The sequence below is a fragment of the Python bivittatus genome, unplaced genomic scaffold (genome assembly GCF_059951505.1).
Source record: "Python bivittatus isolate LINGU-HERP-01145 unplaced genomic scaffold, Pbiv_v1 ctg000070_np1212, whole genome shotgun sequence".
Taxonomy (NCBI): Eukaryota; Metazoa; Chordata; class Lepidosauria; order Squamata; family Pythonidae; genus Python; species Python bivittatus.
This window is the reverse complement of record NW_028277034.1, coordinates 46100289-46120674: the sequence shown is the minus strand read 5'-3', so window position 1 is coordinate 46120674 and position 20386 is coordinate 46100289. Positions and strand designations below refer to the sequence as shown.

Below are 20386 nucleotides of genomic sequence, written 5' to 3'. Positions count from 1 at the left end.
ACCTGGGCTCATGCCCTGAAGGGCTTTAAAGGTCATAACCAACACCTTGACTTTCCCCTACCCTGACAGATGCCACAAACCAACTAAGATTGAAAACACAGTAGAATAAAGTTACCAGAAACTAAGCAGGAGGTGACTGTATGAAGTTCTGTGGGTTCCAGAGCATGGGAGCTACAAAAGAGAATGCCTGCTACCTGGTCCACACAACCCCAACATCATGGGAGATAATTGGCTCTTAGCAGGCCCTCTTTATATCTTCTTACCACCTAGGCAGGTTCAGTCCTGGCAAAGCAATGCCTGGTGCAACCTGGTGCTACACCATAATGAGCTGTGTAAGCTGAAATTCAGGAGTGGGCAGGGCATCTGATGCAGTCCTTTCCCTTCAGACATCTACTTTTCCTCTGAAGTTAGATAGATCTGACCTGGCTATACCTATTGTTTTTTAAACAGATCTCTTCTTCTCTATTGAACCACCTACTCCCTGCTCTTCCACTGAGTTCTCCTCACCAAGAAGCTCTTGCTATTTTTCTTCTGGTGCCTGAGTGCTCTGCTGCTTTTGAAGCCCAAAAGGTTCTGTCGTTAGCTCTGCGTTTTGCAGAAGCTATCACAGGTCTGAACGAGTGCTCTTCCAACATTCTAGGTGAGTTTGGAGCAATTCTCCTTTTCTCTTCCCACCCACCCCCCCCATGTGCCTCCATTCATATATTACATTCCTCACTTTCCAAGCTCAAGAGAATTCTACATTCTCTCAGCAAAAGCAGTAAAGCCATAGACTTAGAAGGTACCTCAGAGATTATGTAATCCAAAATGGCTATCCAGCCTATGTTTGAACCCCGTGAAGGGGAACCTACCTCTTCATGAGGCAACCTATTCCACTGATTGACAGCTGTTACTGTAAAGCAATTTCTCCTGATATTTCACCCGATTCTACTTCCCTGTAGATTCAGCTCACTGGTTCTGATCCTGCTCTCCAGGGTAACAGAGAACTAGTGCAGTCCCTTCTCTATGTGACAAACCTTTAGATGGTTGGTTGTCTGTTTCACTAAGTTTAAAGGCCATCCAATTCTGGGTGGCTTCCATTATAAAATAAAACAGAAAAAGAAAAATGAAGAAATCCTGAACATCTGGAAGGACACACCCAACACCTCAAAAAATTCCCCAGAGAAAAAACAACAGGAGCTCAACAGCCATCCTACTCCTAGACCTGGGAACAAAGCCAAATGGCTTTCAGAACACTTTTAGGCCAGGAGTCATAGAGATCTCCAGGTAGATGTTGTTCCAGAAGACAGGTGCAACAGCGAGAAGGCACACCTCCTGATACATGACATTGCTTAATTGAAGGACTCTGGAGCATGGTTCCATATTGCAGAACAACTGTCACTGAAAATTGAGGAAGACCTTTCCATATTTACACTCTCCTTATTTACACAGGCCTTTTAATGTTTGAGTATAATTTTTATACCTTTATATGTTATATGTCTTCATCATTGTTTTATGGATGTTTTAATACATTGTTGTAAACCACCCAAAACTGTAAGAAGAATGAGCAACCTATACATTTTTAAACAAATAATTATCACACTATCCCAAAAAAGTTAAGAGCAGCCTCCTACCCATCAAAATATTGCTTATTCTGTAACCTCTTCAAGGATTTTCATCAGTTTGGCTTATTTAGTATATGATTGATTCTGTTTTTCTTGCATATTTTTCAATGACTTGAAAATATTTATTTCTTTCAGAAAATTATTGGTCATTGTTGCCAGGTCCATTTTTAGAGCAGATAGTTCAAATGTTGAAGAAGGGTGTGTCAGCTATGTTGCCTCTTTACTACACTTGTCACAAAAGCCAGATATGGATTCACCTCCTCAAAGTGCTTAAAAAGCTATATAAGGTATGTGTGTCTGGTGACTTGGAAGTGATCATGGAAAGTTGGTGGTGACTCTTGATATAAAATCCATGGCTTTGAACTCAAAATATTGTCCTTCAAGGTCAACATGAAGGCTAAATGCAAACTGCAAATAAGTACCTTCTGCCTAGATGAAATTCCTAAAAAAATTAGCATCGTGGAAGATTTAAGGAGATGGAAGGAGTGGATTGAAAACAATGTAAGTATTGTTTTATGCTGCCTCTTGGTCTTCTGTGGAATGCAAGTATTTGAGCTCATGTAGCTTGGACAGAAGTGATTGAGATCTGGAAAATGTTCTTGCATATCTTAATTGGAACATATTGCTTTAGTTACCATCTCCCCTCAGTTAAAAGCATTTTGGGCAGGAAATCCTGGTTATAACATCAAACTAATCCATAATGTGGTTTATTTGGTTTTTTGCTTAGCATGTTAGGTGAATCCTAGCATTGTGGTTCGTAAACTGTGGCTTGGGGATTAGCAAATTGTGCAAACTAAGTTAATTTTAATTTATTCAGTGTAGTGCTTCTCAAACTTTCTTACCCTGGGGTTGACTTGAAAATCTGAAAATCATGAAAGCCAGTACTTACAAAATGGCAGTAGGTTTGGGCAAGGTAGCACACAGAACAATTATCATTTTAAGGAATCTAATTCCATTTTATGAGAGGAACATTTCATTGAACAAAAATATACAGAATGATTATCACTATTATTAAATATCAACTTTTAAACCTCTACTGCAATACACCATTAGATTGTTTCCCTTCAGCTCTTAATCTCATAATTTCCCTGAATTAAGGGAGGAATTAAGAGTGTCCTATTTTTACTAGGCTTCTAACTCTTGTCACATATAAGCCAATGTACATGCAATTGTATGCATGAAAACTTTTATTCTGGGAGAGTTGTGAACTAGAACCATTTAAGCAAACTAACAAGAAATTCAAGAACTACAGATAAGTATTATTTCCTGAGTTTCAAGAGCAAGCTCTCTATAACAGAATCAGTATTCAAAACCTTTTGTGTATCTTCCTTCTTCCCATCCTATCTAAGCAACTCTTGCCCTATTCTTTTGAGCAGTCTAGCCTATCTGCATCTGTCTTCTGTTTTTGCATTGATCAGATCTGCTGCTGTGTTGTTTATCACTGACTGTGTGAGAACTCTCAGGTTCACTTTCTTAACACTTGAATGGGCCTTTTCTCTTGCTATCTGACATCTTAGCCTGCCTAATTAAGAGGTGAAATGGACTGTCTTTGTTGTAGAATTACAAAAAGTTCTAAATTAGAGAATTTGTGATTTTCCCTCTCCAGTTTATAGTATATAACTAATTGTGCACAAGCATAAACACTTGTTTTTACCCAGATGACTAATTGTTTTTATTTTTGAGGAGAATCAGAAAACAGTTGAGTTCCCTGTTGAGTAGTTTAGCTGTTGCATAAATATTTTTCTTACCAGAAAAGAGCAAAAATGTATATTGATGCAGGTTGGAGGCCAATGGGACAAAGGCAGCTGAGAAGGGAAGAAGGCCACATGAGATATTCTTTTGTTTTGAAAGATTTCCATGCCCCATTTTTTTCCTTGCAACATGCAGAATATCAAAGAAGAAGAAAGCCTCATCTCTTTCTGCCGCTTTCCTTTCGTCTACAATGTACCAAGCAAGAGGGAAATACTTTATTATGGGGCCTTTGTTGTACAACAGGTAAAGAATCTTTTTTTTTTTTAATTATTCTTGCTTGCTGGAGAGTTGGTGGGGTTTCTTTTGTTTGCAGTCCACCGCAAAAGAATTGGGAACCTGACAGGGGAGCGGAACTGTGTCAGTTTGTGAAAAAAACTGGCCAGGCATTTGCTTTGTGGGGCGTAGCATTTGTTTAGAGCAGCATTTCTCAACCTTGGCAGCTTTCAGAAGTGTAGGCCTTGCTGGCTGGGGAATTCTGGGAGTTGAAGTCCACACCTCTGAAAGCTGCCAAGGTTGAGAAACCCTGGTTTAGAGCCTGCCACTGAGCCCCTTGTATCTTGTTGGATGAGGCGCCCAATATCTTCTCAGATTCTAGCATCCATTTTCAATAGTACTGACCCAGCCTGCAGCCACTGCAACTTGCACAATCTCCCCCTGGCAATCCAGAAAGCCCCCACCCTGTTAGCCTTCCAGAATAGCATCAAGATCTGGCTCTTTACCCAGTCACTGGGCTAGAGTAGTGAGAGCTTGTGGATGGTTGTGGGTTCATCCTGGGAGGATGATTGAGGCACCAGGTTTTTAGTTTGTGTTTTATGGCTTTTTGTAGTTTTATTGTTGTTGTGAGCCACCCAGAGTTGTGCTCTAAGATGGCCAGCCATACAAATCTTTGAAATGAATAAATAAATTCAGAAAGTGCCCCAATCTTCATAATTCAGGGGCTTATGCACAAAAACATACTGTAAGAAACAGTTAAAAACAAGCCTAAATGGAATTAGGTGGCCACTGAAAGTCTTCAGCCTGACCCAAATGGTCTTCTGACACTTTCCAAAATGACAGAAGGTAGAATCTGTGTGTACCTCCAGAGACAGTGCAGGGACTGTTACAGATAAAGCCTAACTTCTGGTCCTCACCATTGCTATTTCATAGGGGGTTGGGACTGCTCTCGATGGATGGGCAGAGTCAGTTTTTATTAAGGCAGTCACTTGTCATTTTTTTCCTTACTCTCAATTTAATGTTATGTTCTGTCAGCCACACATATACATCATTCTCTTTGGATCCCTTTTACCCAGTTACTGAAATGGTATGTGGGAATGACCTTGGGAGACAGAAGGAAGAGCCACAGCCTAGACAATGGTCTGATAAATGAAATTAGAGTCCGAAGGAGGAGGGGTTGCAAAAGTGTCTCAGAAGCATCTATCTTTATTGTAAGGTTACATTAACAGAATCTTGCAAGTCTGAAAGTACTCCTCCTTTCCTTCACTTCTAGTCTCCTGAAAGCTAGGGAGGGTCCCTTCTGAGATGCTTTTGCCACCCCTCCTCCTTCAGACTCTAATTTTATCAGACTGTCATCTAGACTGCGGCTCTTCCTTCTGTCTTCCAGGGTTTGCAGTGTGCCAAATTGTTAAATGTGAAAATAATATTCTAAAAGTTAGAAATGGGGAAAGGGAGGGGTCTGCCAGTCCCAGAAAAGTGGGCATATTGGTGCCTTTCAGTGCCATGTTGGGAATCCTGAACTATCCATCTTGTTTCTCAAAGGAAAGAATACAGATGTGATCTCTGATTTTCTAAAAAGACAAGAGAAAGAGTGAAAGAGAAAGAGAAAGAGAAAGAGAAAGAGAAAGAGAAAAGGAAGGAAGGAAGGAAGGAAGGAAGGAAGGAAGGAAGGAAGGAAGGAAGGAAGGAAGGAAGGAAGGAAGGAGAATAAAGCAGGACCCTTCCATTCAATCCTTTTTCCTGCAGCCTCTCTCTTCTACTTTTGTCTCAGTAGAGGTTGACATGGTACAAAATATCTTGGACATGGAAGCAATATAGAAATGAATTGAATAAAATAAGTCAGATTCCTAAAGGGCCCAATTTGGTTACCATTTAAGGAAACTCCAAGCCCATTTATTTTAGTTCATTCCCTCCCATCTTCCTCTGCTAGGACTTTGGGAATGGGGATCTAAGGAAATGGTTGAATGCTGCTATGTTACTTTGGGGGAAAATTATACTTAAATGTAAACACCATCATCAAACTTGCCTTAAAAGAAGTTTTCCTTTGATTTCCTTACATTTCTTCCACGATACATAGTGGGAAAAAAAGCATATTGGTTTTTCTCTCTTTTTTCTTGGGCTTCTCCAGAACTTCAAAAGAAACACTCACAATGATTTGATCCGCAACCTAACGCTGCAAACCAGTGAACTTCCAGAAATACCTACCTTTCAACTGAAAGTGCGACGCCACAATCTCATTGAAGACACGTGGCGCAAACTGAATATAGTAGAGGACATTTGCCTGAAAAAGCAACTGCTGGTGAGATATCTGTGGTCTGCTGATACAGGGTTAACTGAGCTTTGAATTTTAGAATGAATTGGCATAGCCTTAAAAATTGGGACTGCATTTTTAAAAATCTATCCTTATTTGTTTGCTTACTTTTTATTTATTTCTCTAACAATTATATTTTTCCTTTATTCTAAGAAGCTAATGGCAATGTACAGGGTGAAGGTCACCCCTAATTTTTCTGTACCTAACAGCAGTCCTGTGGAATAGCTTGGCTGAGTGATTGTGCCTGGTCCAGAAACACCCAGCGAGTTCCATAGTTGAATGGGAGCATGGAACCTGAGTTTTTGGTTGCCAGTTCAACACATTTAATTACTACAACACCTTATTTTGCTTATACGCAAGGGGCATTTGCTTCTGAACTCTGTGGGGCTTACTTCTGAACTGATCTATTTAGCAGGATTTGAAAATCTTTAGACTGAGAGTTCACAAATCCTTAGGTAGCATCTCAGAAGAGTAGGACTAGCACAAATTGAATGTGATTCATTATTTCACTTAGATTAAAATGTGGTTACACGAGGGCTGTGTAAACTTCAAAAACAATGTGGAAAAAATGCTTTGGACCTTCTGCAGATTCAGAACTTCTCTGCTATTCACTAAAGGACCCCAACATTTTTCAGCTTTCTGTGCCCACCTGAAAAAGGATGCTGGTGTTTTAAGCTGTCAATTCATTGATGTAATCTTTAAAACTGCCACAACTTTTTTTTTTCCAAACTTTGCAGAAGCCTGAGTTGCCTTTGCATTCTCCAGGTCTGTTCAGAAACCTTGGGGAACCTTGCAAAGATGATTTTGAAGCAAGGTAGTGGGGGATTGTGGTAGGGGACTACTGGAGGCAGCTTCGTGCAAGAATTTGAGATCTGCTTTCAATCATTTCTGTATTGGTACACAAGTGAGATCGCAGGATGAAAGCTAGCACAGTAGCTAACCTCTGCTTGAGGGCTTATGGAGACTGATCCCTCAGTTGTTTTCCCTCTGTGAGGTCAATACAGATGCCTTGAACTACTTTTTCTTTTTTCTTTCCTTCTTTGTTTTGGCAGATTCAGTTTGAAAATGAAATGTCTGGTTATGGAGGTATGAGTATCCTGGTGGAATTCTTTTCACTGGTGTTTAAGGAGGTGGTGCGGCCAGACTATGGGATGTTTATGTATTGTGAACACAATTCCCCAATGTGGTTCCCTCCCAAGGTAAGCTTGTCAGACCTGATTCCAGTACAAATGGACTTATAATTCATCAAGGTGATACCTACCTGTCCCCCTATTGACCCAATTTTGGGGATCCTGGATCTTAATGAGGAAAACTATATGCAGGTATGAATTGCGTGGTCTTTTGTGCACACACACCAAAAAAAAAAACAGTTTGAGAAACTTCAAAACATGCTAACTGGGGGAATTTGAGGATTTGTTGTCCCAACACCTCTTGAGGCCCCAGAGTGTGGGAAAGTTGCCTTAAGGCATTAAAGAAATTGAGTTGAATGAATGGTAGCATTTAACCATTCAGCAGTATGCACTTTGATAAAGAACACTAATTTGAAAGTTTTCTCCTGATGTCTGGCAGGAAGAGATAAGACCTTTCAAATAAGCTCACTATTTCTCCATTGCTGTTAGCTGCAGGAAAATACATATTCATTCCTAGGTGCAGGGAAAAGTAAGCGGGCTCTAGTAGCGTATGATAGTGCAGCTGAAGAAGCTGGTGATTCATACTGTATGTGATCTAATACTACTCCTCATTTTACCAGGATATTTGTCCCATTGTAGAAACTTGCGTCCCTTTAAATATTGCAGAAGTACTTTATCTGTATTCCTTCCCATTGACCATGCTTGTTGGGAGTTGTAGTGATGTTCTGTTGTTGTAATCTTGTCTTCTTGCAGCCTTCTGTGGAGAAGAAAAAATATTACCTTTTTGGTATTCTCTGTGGACTCTCCATAGCCAACGGAGTCACGTCCTACATACCATTCCCACTTGCTCTCTTTAAAAAGCTGCTTAGCAAGAGACCAACTCTCAGTGATGTGAAAGAACTAAGCCCTGTCCTAGGAAAGTAAGTGAATTCAGTTCTATCAATTTACTAGGGTAAATGAATCTCTTAACTGATTTTGTCCAGTTGTTGCATTCACCCTACAACTTACAAAGCCATGTTTCTGTTTCAAAGAATGTGTTGATAGCCTGCCAAAAGTAATGGAATCCAACATTTGAATGACCTACCCAAAGGTGTGGAGATCAACAAATCTTTTGACATTTCTAAGAGCTCATCCCTTCTCCAGTAGGAGGTGTCTCTTGACTTGACTCTTCATAATGTACTAACATAGAAGATTCTACTCTTCCCAGTTACATAGCTGTAAGAGCTGACAGAGAAGGTGCTCTCTATGCATAACCAAAGGCAAGAAGTCCATCTTCTAGGGGAAGGAAAAGATGAAGTCTATCTACTTTTTTTTCTTCATGGGATCTCCTTAGGTTCCCATTTCTGTATTAGTGTGGAAATAATTCATTAAATGTCCTTTAAAATAACCAGCAGTGCACTTGCTCTTTGTAAGCACAGATATTTCAATTTTTCAGCAGAAGCAAGGATATTTTGGAGATAACCCATAGATCTGTGATAAAAATACATTTATTCCAAAATATGTCTACAAATACATTAGACATCAGACACTTCTTCTGAACTCTCTAAGAGAAGAAATGTTCTCTTTTGTCCATTATTGTAACTGGTGTCCCAGCCTAGATTGGTAAAGATGACCCAAATCACAGTAGATACATGTGCCTCCTAAAATTGGCTACACCGCTTGGTCTGGAAAGAGGATATTACCCACAGCTTACTTTTTAAAATTATCTGGATCCAAAGGAGGTCTTTCTGGAGCAGTCATACAAATATCTTCTCTGCATCTTCTCACCAAGTAATTGACCATCTGGATCAAGCTATCCATCTTCATTCCAGCTCCAGCACTAGATATGATTCAAAAAGGACAAGTTTGAGTCTACTCATGGTTGCCTGGACTGGTCCAGAGATCTTGTTCACATTTTTAGGTTTATAAAAATGTGAAATCATTTCAATGTGTATGATTTTTATTTGATTGGCAATGTTTTAATATATGCTGAAAGAACTTTATGTAATACTTCATTTTCTACTTCCTTTTGTTAACAAGATGTTTGCAGGCAGTTCTTGATTATGAACATGAAAATCTTGAAGACGTTTTTCAGCTGTGTTACTCTGTGAGTATCTGCCAGGTCCCTGCCGTCCTTTATGATGCCTCTTCAGATGCTTAATAAGCCGGAATAGAGGCTAAAAATGGAAGAAACCTAGAGGCAGTAAAATCACTTAAAAGGTGGAAAAAAACTTTTTCTTGCTGTGAGCGAACAAATAAGTTGGAATAAATAGGTGAATGACGCTAGAGAGATCATTCTGAAGACTTATTGCCAATATTAAGGAAAAAATATCTGATGTTAATTACCTTGTCTTGAGAAGAAGGGGGTCCTCCAGGGATGTGATCAAAAATATCAAGATGGCATCCATGATGGTGCAATCAAAGCTCAGCCTGTTCTTTATGTGCATTGCACTTTTTTGACTACATCCTACGGACACCCCTGGGTCCTCCGGAGAGGAACCACTAAAGGCTGAAACCCGATTCACACAATACACTAAGTGATAAGGTGATTTGTTTAATGGTTGGTATGCTGTGTGAATCCAGCTATTATGGTTCACAAACCATGGCTTAAAGTTTGTTGGATGAGCCTTCCCAGTTATTCAGTAAACTACAGTTAAACAGACCATGGCTTGAGACCATATGTGAACTAACCAAAGGATTATTCAGAGCTGTTTCATTAGCTGAAACTGTTGATGCCAACTAGCCTGTAAATAGAAAGTCTTGACACTGTTCAGTACTAAGACAGCACAAATAAATTAATTTCAGTTTCAAATTTCGGTTTTCCCTAAAATGCAGCAACTTTATTTTGCAGATTTCCTGGGACAAAATGGATGTAGACTTAATTTCAAATGGCATTTTGACAGCTGTAAACAATGCCAATAAGTATGTATCAATGTCTCCTAAAATGATCGCTCCAAATGTGCTGTGTTACAGCTCAGATTATCCCCAGCCACCATGGCCAGCGATGTTAGAAGTGATGGGGAATCATAGTTCAACACATCACTAAAGTACTATATAGAAGTCAAATAAGTTCTTAAACTTTCAGCTACTGATATCCACAAACTTCTTGAATTTCTGTGGGATTTTTTTTTCTTCAGATCTAAACTACAGGTAATCCTTGAGTTACGACCACTCATTCAGCAACTGTTCAAAATTACGACAGCGCTGAATGAAAGGGACTTACGATGCAAAGTTGTGCTGTTGCAGTGTCCCCGTGATCACGTGACTGCAATCCAGGTGCCTGGCTTGCGATTATGACATCACAGTGAGCCTCAGTCACATGATCACCATTTGCAACCTTCCCAAGCAAAGTCAATGGGAAGCCAGCAGGGAAGGTTGCAAGTTGCTCCTGTAAGTCACCTCTGCCACCTTTGCTCCACAGCGCCTGCCCACATCCCTTGCTCCCCAGCATCCACTCGAGGCTCTCACCAGCTTACTTGTGCTCCCCAGCACCCACCCATCCCCCTTGCCCAACTGTTCACAACATCCCCCTGCCTGCCTGCAGCACCCGACCCCCACACTCCCTATCTGGCACTCTTCCCACTTAATGACCTGCGAGATGCTGGGGTTGTGACAGCAACTGGGACTGCCAGGATTGCCGTTGCTAAGCAATGCAGTCATGTGACATCACGCTTTACAACTGCGTCACTTAGCAACAGTTATCCCAGTCCCAATTGCCATTGTAACCCAAGGACTGCCTGTACAGTGAGAGTTTAGGAAAAAAGGAGGGAAATGGGGAGAAAAGAGAAAAACATACCTAACTAAAATGCAACAAGTCCAACTCCTAATTGTTTTATCCTTATAGAATTTCAATCCTGTTCTCTTTCGAAGGCCTAAATGTGGAGTAGTAGATACATTTTGAATTGTAGTACAAACTGAAGAATTAAAAAGACTAATCTTTAGTCCCAACTAATCCTTGTAAACATCTAGTAAAGGAGCTAGTGAACATTGGTTACATTAACAAATAGATCTGGGCAGATAATTTTAGATTTATGTGCAGTGTTAACAGAATTTGGCCAAAAGAGACCTGATTTTGAATCCTGATAAATTTATTAAAATGCCAACTTCTATTTAAGAAGAAACTTGATTTCTTGAAGAAAAAAAAACAGACTTATGCTGTTTGTTTTTGCCTTGGGAGCAAATTACCTATTTCTACTTTTTAAAGGAAAGACTTTGTCGACAAATATGTGGATTACATATTCAACAAATCAGTGGAAGATGTTTTCAGAGAGTTCAAGAGAGGATTTTACAAAGTCCTTGATGAACAACTAGTTGACATCTTTGAGCCTGAACAACTGAGGGAAGTGGCAATTGGAAATGCCAGTTATGATTGGCATTTGTATGAAGAGGTAAGTGAATGGAGAGATGTATATTATGGTAAAGACCTGCATGAGCGGGATCATGATCAGAGGAATGGGACTGCTGCAGCTGGCCACAGCACAATGTTACATTGGCATGGGTGGGGTCTGGTAAATGGAATTAATTTTTCTCCATCACAGCTCTACTCAATTCTCCTAGCTTATCAAATAGGTGAGCCATAGAATTGCATGGATGGAATATAAGAGTTTGGACATGGCTGCAAAGTTTCTAAAAGCTATATATGGTCTGTGGGTAATCCAGTTTTTTTATTCTTACCACTTCTCTTGTTGATCTTTTGCCATTGCCTGCCTCTTGCATTGAAGAATGCTGTGTACGGTGGCATATACAGCCCAACGCACCCAACCATAAAGATGTTCTGGGAGGTTTTTCATGAGCTGACTTTGGAGGATAAAAAAGGTTTTCTGTGTAAGTATCTATATGCAACTACTTCATCACTCTTCAAAAGATCTTGAAGGTGAACCTCTTGTCTGTGTTGTGAGCTGTTATGAATCTCAGCAGAAGACATTCATAATCCTCCAAAAGCTTCCCCTAATATGGATAGACAAGGAATTGAAAAGATAGTTGAGAAGCAACTCTATAATGTAGGGCTGGATTGGGAATCACCACCACAGGTGGTGGTCCCAGCAGGATAACAGATGTTTTATTCTGTCTTTTTAGAGGCAGTATTATCCTGAGCTGAAGAATCCCATATTCTTAGAACTGTCTATGTTCTACCTCATGTTCTGTATTCAACTGATTATTTCTCATATTTCTAGCGTTTGTTGTAGGAGGTGACCGGATCTCTGTGACAGGAATGAAATCCTGGAAGATAACAATTCACCCACATGACTTACCTTCAGATGATCTTATCCCCGAGGCCCAGACCTGTTTTCATCTTTTGCAGCTGCCAACTTATTCAACAAAACAAAAACTGAAAGAGAAGCTTCTGTTGGCTATCAAGAACAATCGGGGCTTTGGCAAATGTTGGAGAATAGTCTAAAACAGGAACTTGGAGATGTCACCTTTGTAGCTCTATCCTTCTTTTGGCCTCAGATGTGAGGACAGATTGTTCCAAGGAATTTGGTCAGATGATTGTTCAGTGATTTTCCTGCATTAAAGATGTAATATTTAGAAATAAAGTGGTCATGTACAATATAAAATCAAATATATAGTACTTTGAAAATACACTGTTTTGACTAATATGTAATTAGATTGAGTTAATATGTTCCTTTTAAATATATGTGCTTATTAATCTGGTTATTTCTGAAAATCCTCCTAGATGATCTTATTCCTAATAATTTACTGGATTTTATTTTATTATTTTTTTAACTGTCATGGTGGCCAGGGATTGATTCAAACCTGATACAAGGTAATTATCCTCTGACATCTTGGGTACTGGTGCATTTTGAGGTGGAAAGTTAGCATCTTACTGAAAGTGCCCAGTTACTACCTTGCAATTAGGATTGTGGTAAGAAATTGGAGGAGTTGTTGCTGAATTTCTATATTCCTGTCAGCCCTTCAAGGTAGATCGGACTAAGAATCTAATGTCATATAGGTCAGTACTATTTTTATATAAAGCTAGTGTAACAGAATATTGCAAGTCTAAATGCGCTTCCCCCTTCCTCCCTTTATCTTCATGAGAACTAGCCTTGTCTGAGATGTTTACTCACATTACATTCCTGCCTGACTCGAACCTCTTTTATCTGACTACAGTCTTGGTAGTGGCTCTTCCTTCCTCAAGGCCGCTCCCTCTTCTCTCTACAATTCCACACCATCCAGCAATTTGACTACAAAGGAGCACAGAAAAGTATGAAAAAGTTACAGCTGATTGATGGCTGAAATGTTTGAGAAGATATGATGAGAATGGTGTGGAAAAGGAAGGGAAAGGAAATGGTATCTGATTTAGTCACAGACGTGGAAGAAGAGTGTAGGGACGAGGAAGTAAGTTGTGAAAGGATGGAAGGGAGAAGATAGACTCTGGTACAAGAGGTAACTGGAGCCTTTACGCTGCAGTGTTTGGTGCTAATGGAGGCAATGGAGTCTCTGAAGATGTGGGCATTCCTGATGCTGGACTGCTGATATTTTTCCTAGGCAGAAGTCATTGCTTTTGTAGACGTGATGCTTTTCTGGGGGGCACTGGAGAGATAGACAGAGACAGAGGTTACCCCTTGCAGCTGGAGGCTAGTACATGCAGGAAGATTGGAAAGAGGAACTGCAGCCCCTTCACTGCCTGGCTTCAACTGCTGATGCCCAAGAAGCTGTCACTGCAGAGACTTGTCTTCCAAACTTAGATTTTGAACTACAGACAGGTTTACTCCATGGATGACATTGATAAGTAAGCAGAAAGATCCCCTCTTTGGAGTAAAAGCCCTTGAAATGCTGGGGAGAGGATACAGAAGCCCACCTCTCATCTGTAGTGAGCTGGGGCTTCTGATTCCAGTGGGGTCTGGTTGCTGTTGCCAAATGCCAAGTCTGTGTGGGTCACCTTACTCAAATGTAAGTAATGATTTAGTAAACTCAATGATTTAGTAATGAAAGAGCACACAGAGATACATATATTACTGAGTGGCAAAGATAGGGATAGTCCTTTTTAGAAATCTGCCAGTCTGAGTTTCAGGTGTTCCAGCAGCCTTGCAAAGGACCAGCAGCTGCCTTGGCCAGGTGTGCCTTTTCTGCAGTGGAAGGAAGACGATGGTGAAGGTCAGCTCAGTAGTGGAGTGTAGGGCGGCCAAAAGAGCAGAGATGGGGGGGGGGGGAGAGATAGATGGGAGGGAGGAGTTGAAATGCACACTGCGGTTGTAAATGTGGGTAGGCTGCCAAATGCCCAAATTTTGATCACATGGCTGCAGGGGTGCTACAATGGCCATAACTTCAAGGATTGGTTGTAACTGCCATTCCTTCAGCACCATTGTAACTTTATTCACTGAACAAATGGTTGTAAAGTGAGGAATACCTGTACTGATGATACTGAACCCCAAACCGGCAGATGACCTAACCCAGGATTTCATATAGATGTTGAAAAGAAGGAGAGAGAGAACAGAACCCTGCAGAACCCCACAAAGAAGGGGCCTAGGGAGTGATGTTTCCCCCCAACCAACATCAACAAACCAGCCCTGGAGAAAGTAAGAGAAACGCCATAAAATGGTGTCCCAATCCCCAAGCCATGAAGTCAGCTCAGAAGGTTACCATGGTCAACAGCATCAAAAGCCACCAAGAGATGCAAGAATGGATACACCACCTCCATCCCAGCTCTGCCACAGGTCATCCACAAGTGCAAGCAAAGCTGTCTCAGCACTAAATCCCAGCCTGAAACAAGTCTAGATAATCTGTTTCCTCTAGGGGTCTCATCAGCTGCAGACCACCCACCTTCTCAACAACCTTCCCCAAAAAGAGGGGGTTGGAAACTGGCCAATAGTTATTGAAAACTGTTAGCTCAAAGGACAGCCTCTTGAAGAGGGGGTGCACAACCACCTCCATCAAAGAGGATGACAGCATGGACTCAACCATGGATCATCTCCCTAGCCACTCTTGCAATCCAGGAGAGGCCTGGATCCAGTCAACAGGTGGCTGAGCTGATACATCTCCCAGAGCACCTCAGACTAGTTAACTGATTGCAAGGATTCTGACAGGAGGAGATTCACATCAGCTCGTTGCCATGGAAAGATCACTCTCTGGTTGCCACTGGGAGACGGGGTCCATTTGATAGCCCACCCCAGGTGATTGGACCTGTACACTTTTTATCAATAAATGAACTTTCCTTTGAACCTTTATTGGTTGCAAGAGAGTTACTGGCATTGGGAGTTGGAAGTGGCAGATCGTTACACCTCCATTGCCAGAATATACCTCAAGCATCCTGAGACAAAACCAGATCCAACACGCGGCCATTGGTATGCATGGTGCGATCAATGACTTGGGACAGGTTCATGGTTGCCATGGAGGCCGCAAACTCAACATTGCTGGGTGGCAAATTGAAATCCCAAGTGCCAGCAGACTTGGGGACTCTTGCCAACCCAGCGATGGAATCCAGCAGCTCAGGCAGGGATGCCACTGGGCAGCAAGGAGGGTGGTACACCAGCAGCAATCCCAACTGTTCCCTTAAGCCCACCTTCAACCAGAGAGCCTCACACCTGGTTATCTATGGAGCAGAGCCCCTGAAAGCCTGTAACCACCCATGGATGACCATAGCCTCCCCTCCTCTCCTCCCTGGGCTCTTGGCTGCAGAACCCGAAACCTGGGTGGGTACATTTCTGAGAGGGGAATACACACACACCTTGGGCCCAACCAGGTTTAGGTAAGACAAGCAATATGTTTTAAAGTATTGGATCTTATAACAGTGTTTTCGTACATTTATGCACATGGATTACGCTTTGGACAGTAATTCCTAATTAGAGTCAGCCAAACTGTTCCATTGTACTGTACTTAGTGGTGCCTGAAAAGCATAATTATCAATAACAAAGAAAGAAGTATAACAGTGTTTTTCAAACTTGGCAACTTTAAGATGTGTGGACTTCAACTCTCAGAATTCCACACAACTTAAAGTTACCAAGTTTGAAAAACACTTGATGTACAAGAAACTAGAAAACATGGCCTTTAGAAATGTAAGTCTGGGAAGAAAGTGTTAACAATTAAGCTGCTACTATGAAGTAAGAACCTATGAAACAAGACTTTGCTTGATTCTTTATGCTCTGTAACAATCTCACAAACAAACAAGGAAGCCTCTTTATTGCTTGATTCGAGGCAAGAGCAATTCCACAGAGCAGCCTTAAGTTGTTGTCCTCCCATGTTGTGCCTAGTTAATCCTAAAGCTTAATAAATTCCAGTCTAAATTCCAGTGCTCAGTCTGGACCATGGTCACCACAGGTCTTGATTGTTTTTTTGCCCCACCCATTTGTGGAGGGAAGGCAAGCTTTGATGCCTGGCCCCTGTGTGAGTGGGTCTACTAATGCCATTTGGGGATTTTCCCCACCTCACTAGTCCCCATCCTTTTCTTTTGCCCTCTCACATTTTTGTACACATGGATCCCTTCCCATGTTCTCTTACTATTTATCCAATTTTTAGGCTGCCCAACTCCAGAACAACTCTGAATGGCTTCATAAACTTAAGTCGAATTGTATTATGCAAAAAGAACAGCTGTCCAAAGGAACAAGATAGCATCCTTTCACATCACTCTCAACTTAAAGGGGCCTGTCCAAATGCTCTAACCCAACTCCTGGGGAAAAAAGGCTTGAAGGATGGCATGAGGGTAGGCAAGGGGCAGGCTGTACGAATCTCTGAGGGGTGGGGGATGGGAATGCTGGTCCAGAAGACAGGTGCTGGGACAGGTGACTCATCTCCTGGATCCCACTGGATGACACTGCTTAACTGGCAAGATCTGAGGAAAGTTGACTCTGTCAGAATGCAGAAGACAGGCAGTCCCTAGGCCTTTTTAAGTACTGACATCTTAGTATCATGGGGCTAATTTAAACATGGCTTTCATTAAACTGGGGTATATATAAACTGGCATATCCACACAGCTTGTCAAATGACTAGGCACTAAACTGCTAAACCAAGGCTCCTTCTGTTCACCAGTCTTGCAGTGAATCACCCAAAGAAAGTGATTGTCAGCCCCACTATGTAGACCAAACAAGGAAATCAACTCCATAAGAAGACTGAAACTATTTTTGAGATTGGCTATACTAAAAGAATCTTCCAAGTCTGTGTCTTTCCTCCTCCTCCTTCAATGAATTAGAGAGGTGTCTGAATCTCTTCCGAATGTTATGGACTTAAAAAATGTTTCAGTGTTTCTCAGTCTTTGCAACTTTAAGATGTATGGGCTTCAACTCCCAGAATTTCCCAGCCATCATGTTGTGACACAGGTGGATGCCACAGCCAGCATGCTCTGCTGTGGCAGAGCATGCTAGCTGGGGAATTCTGGGAGTTGAAGTCCACACATCTTAAAAATTGCCAAGGTTGAGAAACACTGTTCTACAGTGATAATCTAGCATTCTGTTCCTCCAATAGCTGGCCAGATACCTATGGAGGGAACCCCAAGTAGACAAGTGTGTATTCTTCCTCCTGTCCTTCTCCTGCAGCATGTTTCTTTGATCTCTGGGAGAGTGATCTGGTTCCTACGGGGCACTAGGTTTGTTCAGTTCTAACTTTAAGTGTTGTGGGAACCCAGCACTGTAATTTGTCCACCATGAGTTCTGGCTTAACATTTTATGAATTCACCTGCCTCAGCCAGACTTAACCCACAGGATTGTTGGGAGAATAAAATGCATTTTCTTCCCATTTGCAAAACCTGTCAAATGCTCTTAAATGATGAAACCCTGTTGTCCACGGGGAGGTCAAAAGAAGTCGAGGTGTGGCCATAATCACGACCCACGTTCTGTCCTACTTTACGTGCATGTAAAAAAGGGGCGGGGCTTTGATCGCATGGTTTGGCCACCATCTTGACTTTTTTGACCCCCCCCGAGACCTCCTTGATGGCTTGGGACCAGTTCCTCCCCATCCAACCTACTTCACGGATTGTTGTGGGGATAAACTTAGGGCAGACGTCCCTGAGCTTCCGAGAATATGCTTGCAAACCCGAAATAAAACGAAACCCTGGGGCCGGCCGAAAGCTCCAGGAGCCGGCGGCTGTTCTCCGTGCAAAGCGGCAACGTCTTCACGATAAACCCAGGGCTTCGGAGAGCCTCCCAGCCGCTCTCTCCTTCCTTAAACCGAAAACGAATCTGTGCTACGGACTGCGGCAAGTGCCTCAGTTTCGATTTCCATGCAAGACACGCCTTCTCTTACGTTTGGAATGTCCAGCCATCCTAAAACAGCCCACAGAAGAGAAAAGACGCGCATCGTTTTGGACACCTTGCCCGTCCTTTCTTGGGCGCTCAGAGGCGAGCACCCTTCACTCATGCGGGGCGCAAGGGAGAGACGCCTCGGCGGAGGCACTACCTCCGCCGCAGCCGCGCGCTCCGCACCTGCGCGCCGGTCCCGGAGGTCTGGGAAGAAAGTTGCCGAAAAGATGCGCGAGCAGCGATCCGGAGCCAGAGAGAGCGGCCTGTCGGATTCGCCGGCTGTTTCCTCCCCGCCACGCAGACCCCCGTTGCTCTTGTTCCCAAAGGCGGGGTACCACCCCAGCATCTTCGAAGAGGATCCTGAAGCTCTTTGCCAGATCAGCTGTCAGCAAGGTTACCTCGCCGTGGCAAAGACACCTAAAACCGTGCTCCTTTTGGGCCAGGCAAAAGATGAGCAGCATCAGCACCTCGCGGGCAGTCGCAGTGAGTAGCCCACGTCTAAAGCCTCGAAATTCGGACCACTGTCAAGTGGCAGCAAAAAAAAAAGTTTATGTATCTCTTTGGTGCCCTCTGGTAGTCGTCAGGTGGGTTGGGTTGAGGTGTGGTGAGAGGTGCTCAGAGTAGTCGTCAGGTGGGTTGGGTTGAGAGGTGCTCAGAGTAACCCAGCCAGCTGTGTGGATGACACCGGGAACTTGAAGATGTGTGGACTTCGGCTCCCAGAATTCCCCAGCTGACATCCCCAGGGTTGGTGGGGGTGTGGTTTATTCCTTGGTAGTTCCTCCATTAGGGTATTGTTTTCTGCTTGATTGTTTGTCTGGTGTTAATCCCTGCTTATCTGGGTGTTGGCTGCTGGAGGGGATGTCTTCTGGTCTTTTTTTCCCCTCTCAGCTTTCTTATTGTCTCTTTTGAATGGTGTGTAGGCAAATAACAGAACTCCACCCACACTGGCAGGGCAAGCTACTGCATATAAACAGGGAGTAAACTCCACACTCACTAGCACTGATGATGTTACCTAGTCAGGTAATGAAATGTCTCCAAGCAAACAACCAAGCTCAGAGAGCACCAAGGACTCCACAGTTCAACCCTGAGCTACAGTATTCTCTTCTATTGGAAGTTTTAACCTGTAATAGCTGAGAGATAGGGCTTGTTAGGTACAGCGGAGGTGTGATTGCATTCCATGCCAAAAATACACACCAGCATTAGAGAGATTTAAAGAATGCAATGTCCTTATCTTGTTCTCCAAAGAAATCCAGCCAGAAGTTATAAAACATATCTGGTTGTTTATTGAGAAAAATAAAACTACATAAAATACAAGTTTCATGCAAAACATATAAAAATCACTTCTCATTTATGTGGCATCCAAGACTTATCCAATACACAAGTTCAACAAAGTCTCTAGCCAAACACTGATTACATGATGACTAAAACCCACTGGCAGTGAGGCATACAATCACCCACAATTTATTGGAACTATGCACCTCCCCTTAGGTAACTAGCATGAAGACACCAATAGGTGGCAGTAAATAGCAGTACTAAAAGGCCAATGCAGGTGGTGTGGCTGCTGTAGTCAAAACAATGTGTTTGAAGATAAGCAATTTGTTCTTTTTCCCATGAGAATATCCTAACAGGGCTTTCCCTCATGTCCCCCTAACCATGGCATGCATGTGTCCCTGTAACTGTGTGTGTATGTGTGGTGTCCTCATGATGTCATCTTCTCTCACCTCAAGTCACATTTAGGCAGCTTCAAGTCATCTGTTCTGCAGCCAATAAATATGGTCAGTTCCCCATTCAGCTACCCTGGTGTTTTCCCATCTCAGGTTTTAAAAATGCTTTTTGCACATCTCAGAGCTTCCCAGATATTTTAATTCTTCCACCAAGCTTGTGGACACTTCCCTCAAGGAGCCATTTGAGCACATATTATATCAAATTCTGCTTTTTCTTAGGGCATTGATCAATCCATACACTAATGCTTTAGCAGGTGCATGCATAAAAATCATACCTATTTTGTGATTCAGTATTTTTTAATTATTACTCATGGAGCTCAAGGCAGTGCAGTTGTATGTCTCTCCTCATTTAATCTTGTTAACATCCACATAAGGTAGATTGAGCTGGGACATAGGAATTGCCCCAAAATAATCTAATGAGCTCCATAACTGAATAAAGACTAAAAGGCGATATCCTCTGCTCCTATTTAACACTTTCCCACTTCAGAGTGACTCCAACCCT

At 42.2% G+C, this 20386-nt stretch overlaps 2 protein-coding genes across 3 annotated transcripts in view; both read left to right on the top strand.

Moving 5' to 3' along the window:
• The window catches only part of LOC103050825 (putative E3 ubiquitin-protein ligase HERC6), a 31196-nt gene extending 18670 nt beyond the window's left edge, over positions 1-12526 (top strand). The window contains exons 12-23 of one of the 2 annotated variants that reach the window (XM_015890060.3): positions 451-640; positions 1740-1891; positions 1989-2105; positions 3492-3599; positions 5698-5868; positions 6933-7079; positions 7764-7930; positions 9030-9096; positions 9841-9911; positions 11194-11377; positions 11711-11813; positions 12164-12526. In XM_015890060.3, coding sequence (XP_015745546.2) covers positions 451-640; positions 1740-1891; positions 1989-2105; positions 3492-3599; positions 5698-5868; positions 6933-7079; positions 7764-7930; positions 9030-9096; positions 9841-9911; positions 11194-11377; positions 11711-11813; positions 12164-12387 — 1701 coding nt within the window. In that variant the 3' untranslated portion in view covers positions 12388-12526. Of the gene's footprint in view, positions 1-450; positions 641-1739; positions 1892-1988; positions 2106-3491; positions 3600-5697; positions 5869-6932; positions 7080-7763; positions 7931-9029; positions 9097-9840; positions 10140-11193; positions 11378-11710; positions 11814-12163 lie in introns of those variants that run through there. The other variant, XR_015794622.1, reaches the window with a different exon arrangement.
• Positions 12527-18176: 5650 nt separating this feature from the next.
• LOC103050589 (E3 ISG15--protein ligase HERC5-like) overlaps positions 18177-20386 on the top strand; it is a 42880-nt gene continuing 40670 nt past the window's right edge. The window contains exon 1 of the mRNA XM_088133063.1: positions 18177-18643. Coding sequence (XP_087989189.1) covers positions 18277-18643 — 367 coding nt within the window. The 5' untranslated portion in view covers positions 18177-18276. The remainder of the gene's footprint in view (positions 18644-20386) is intronic.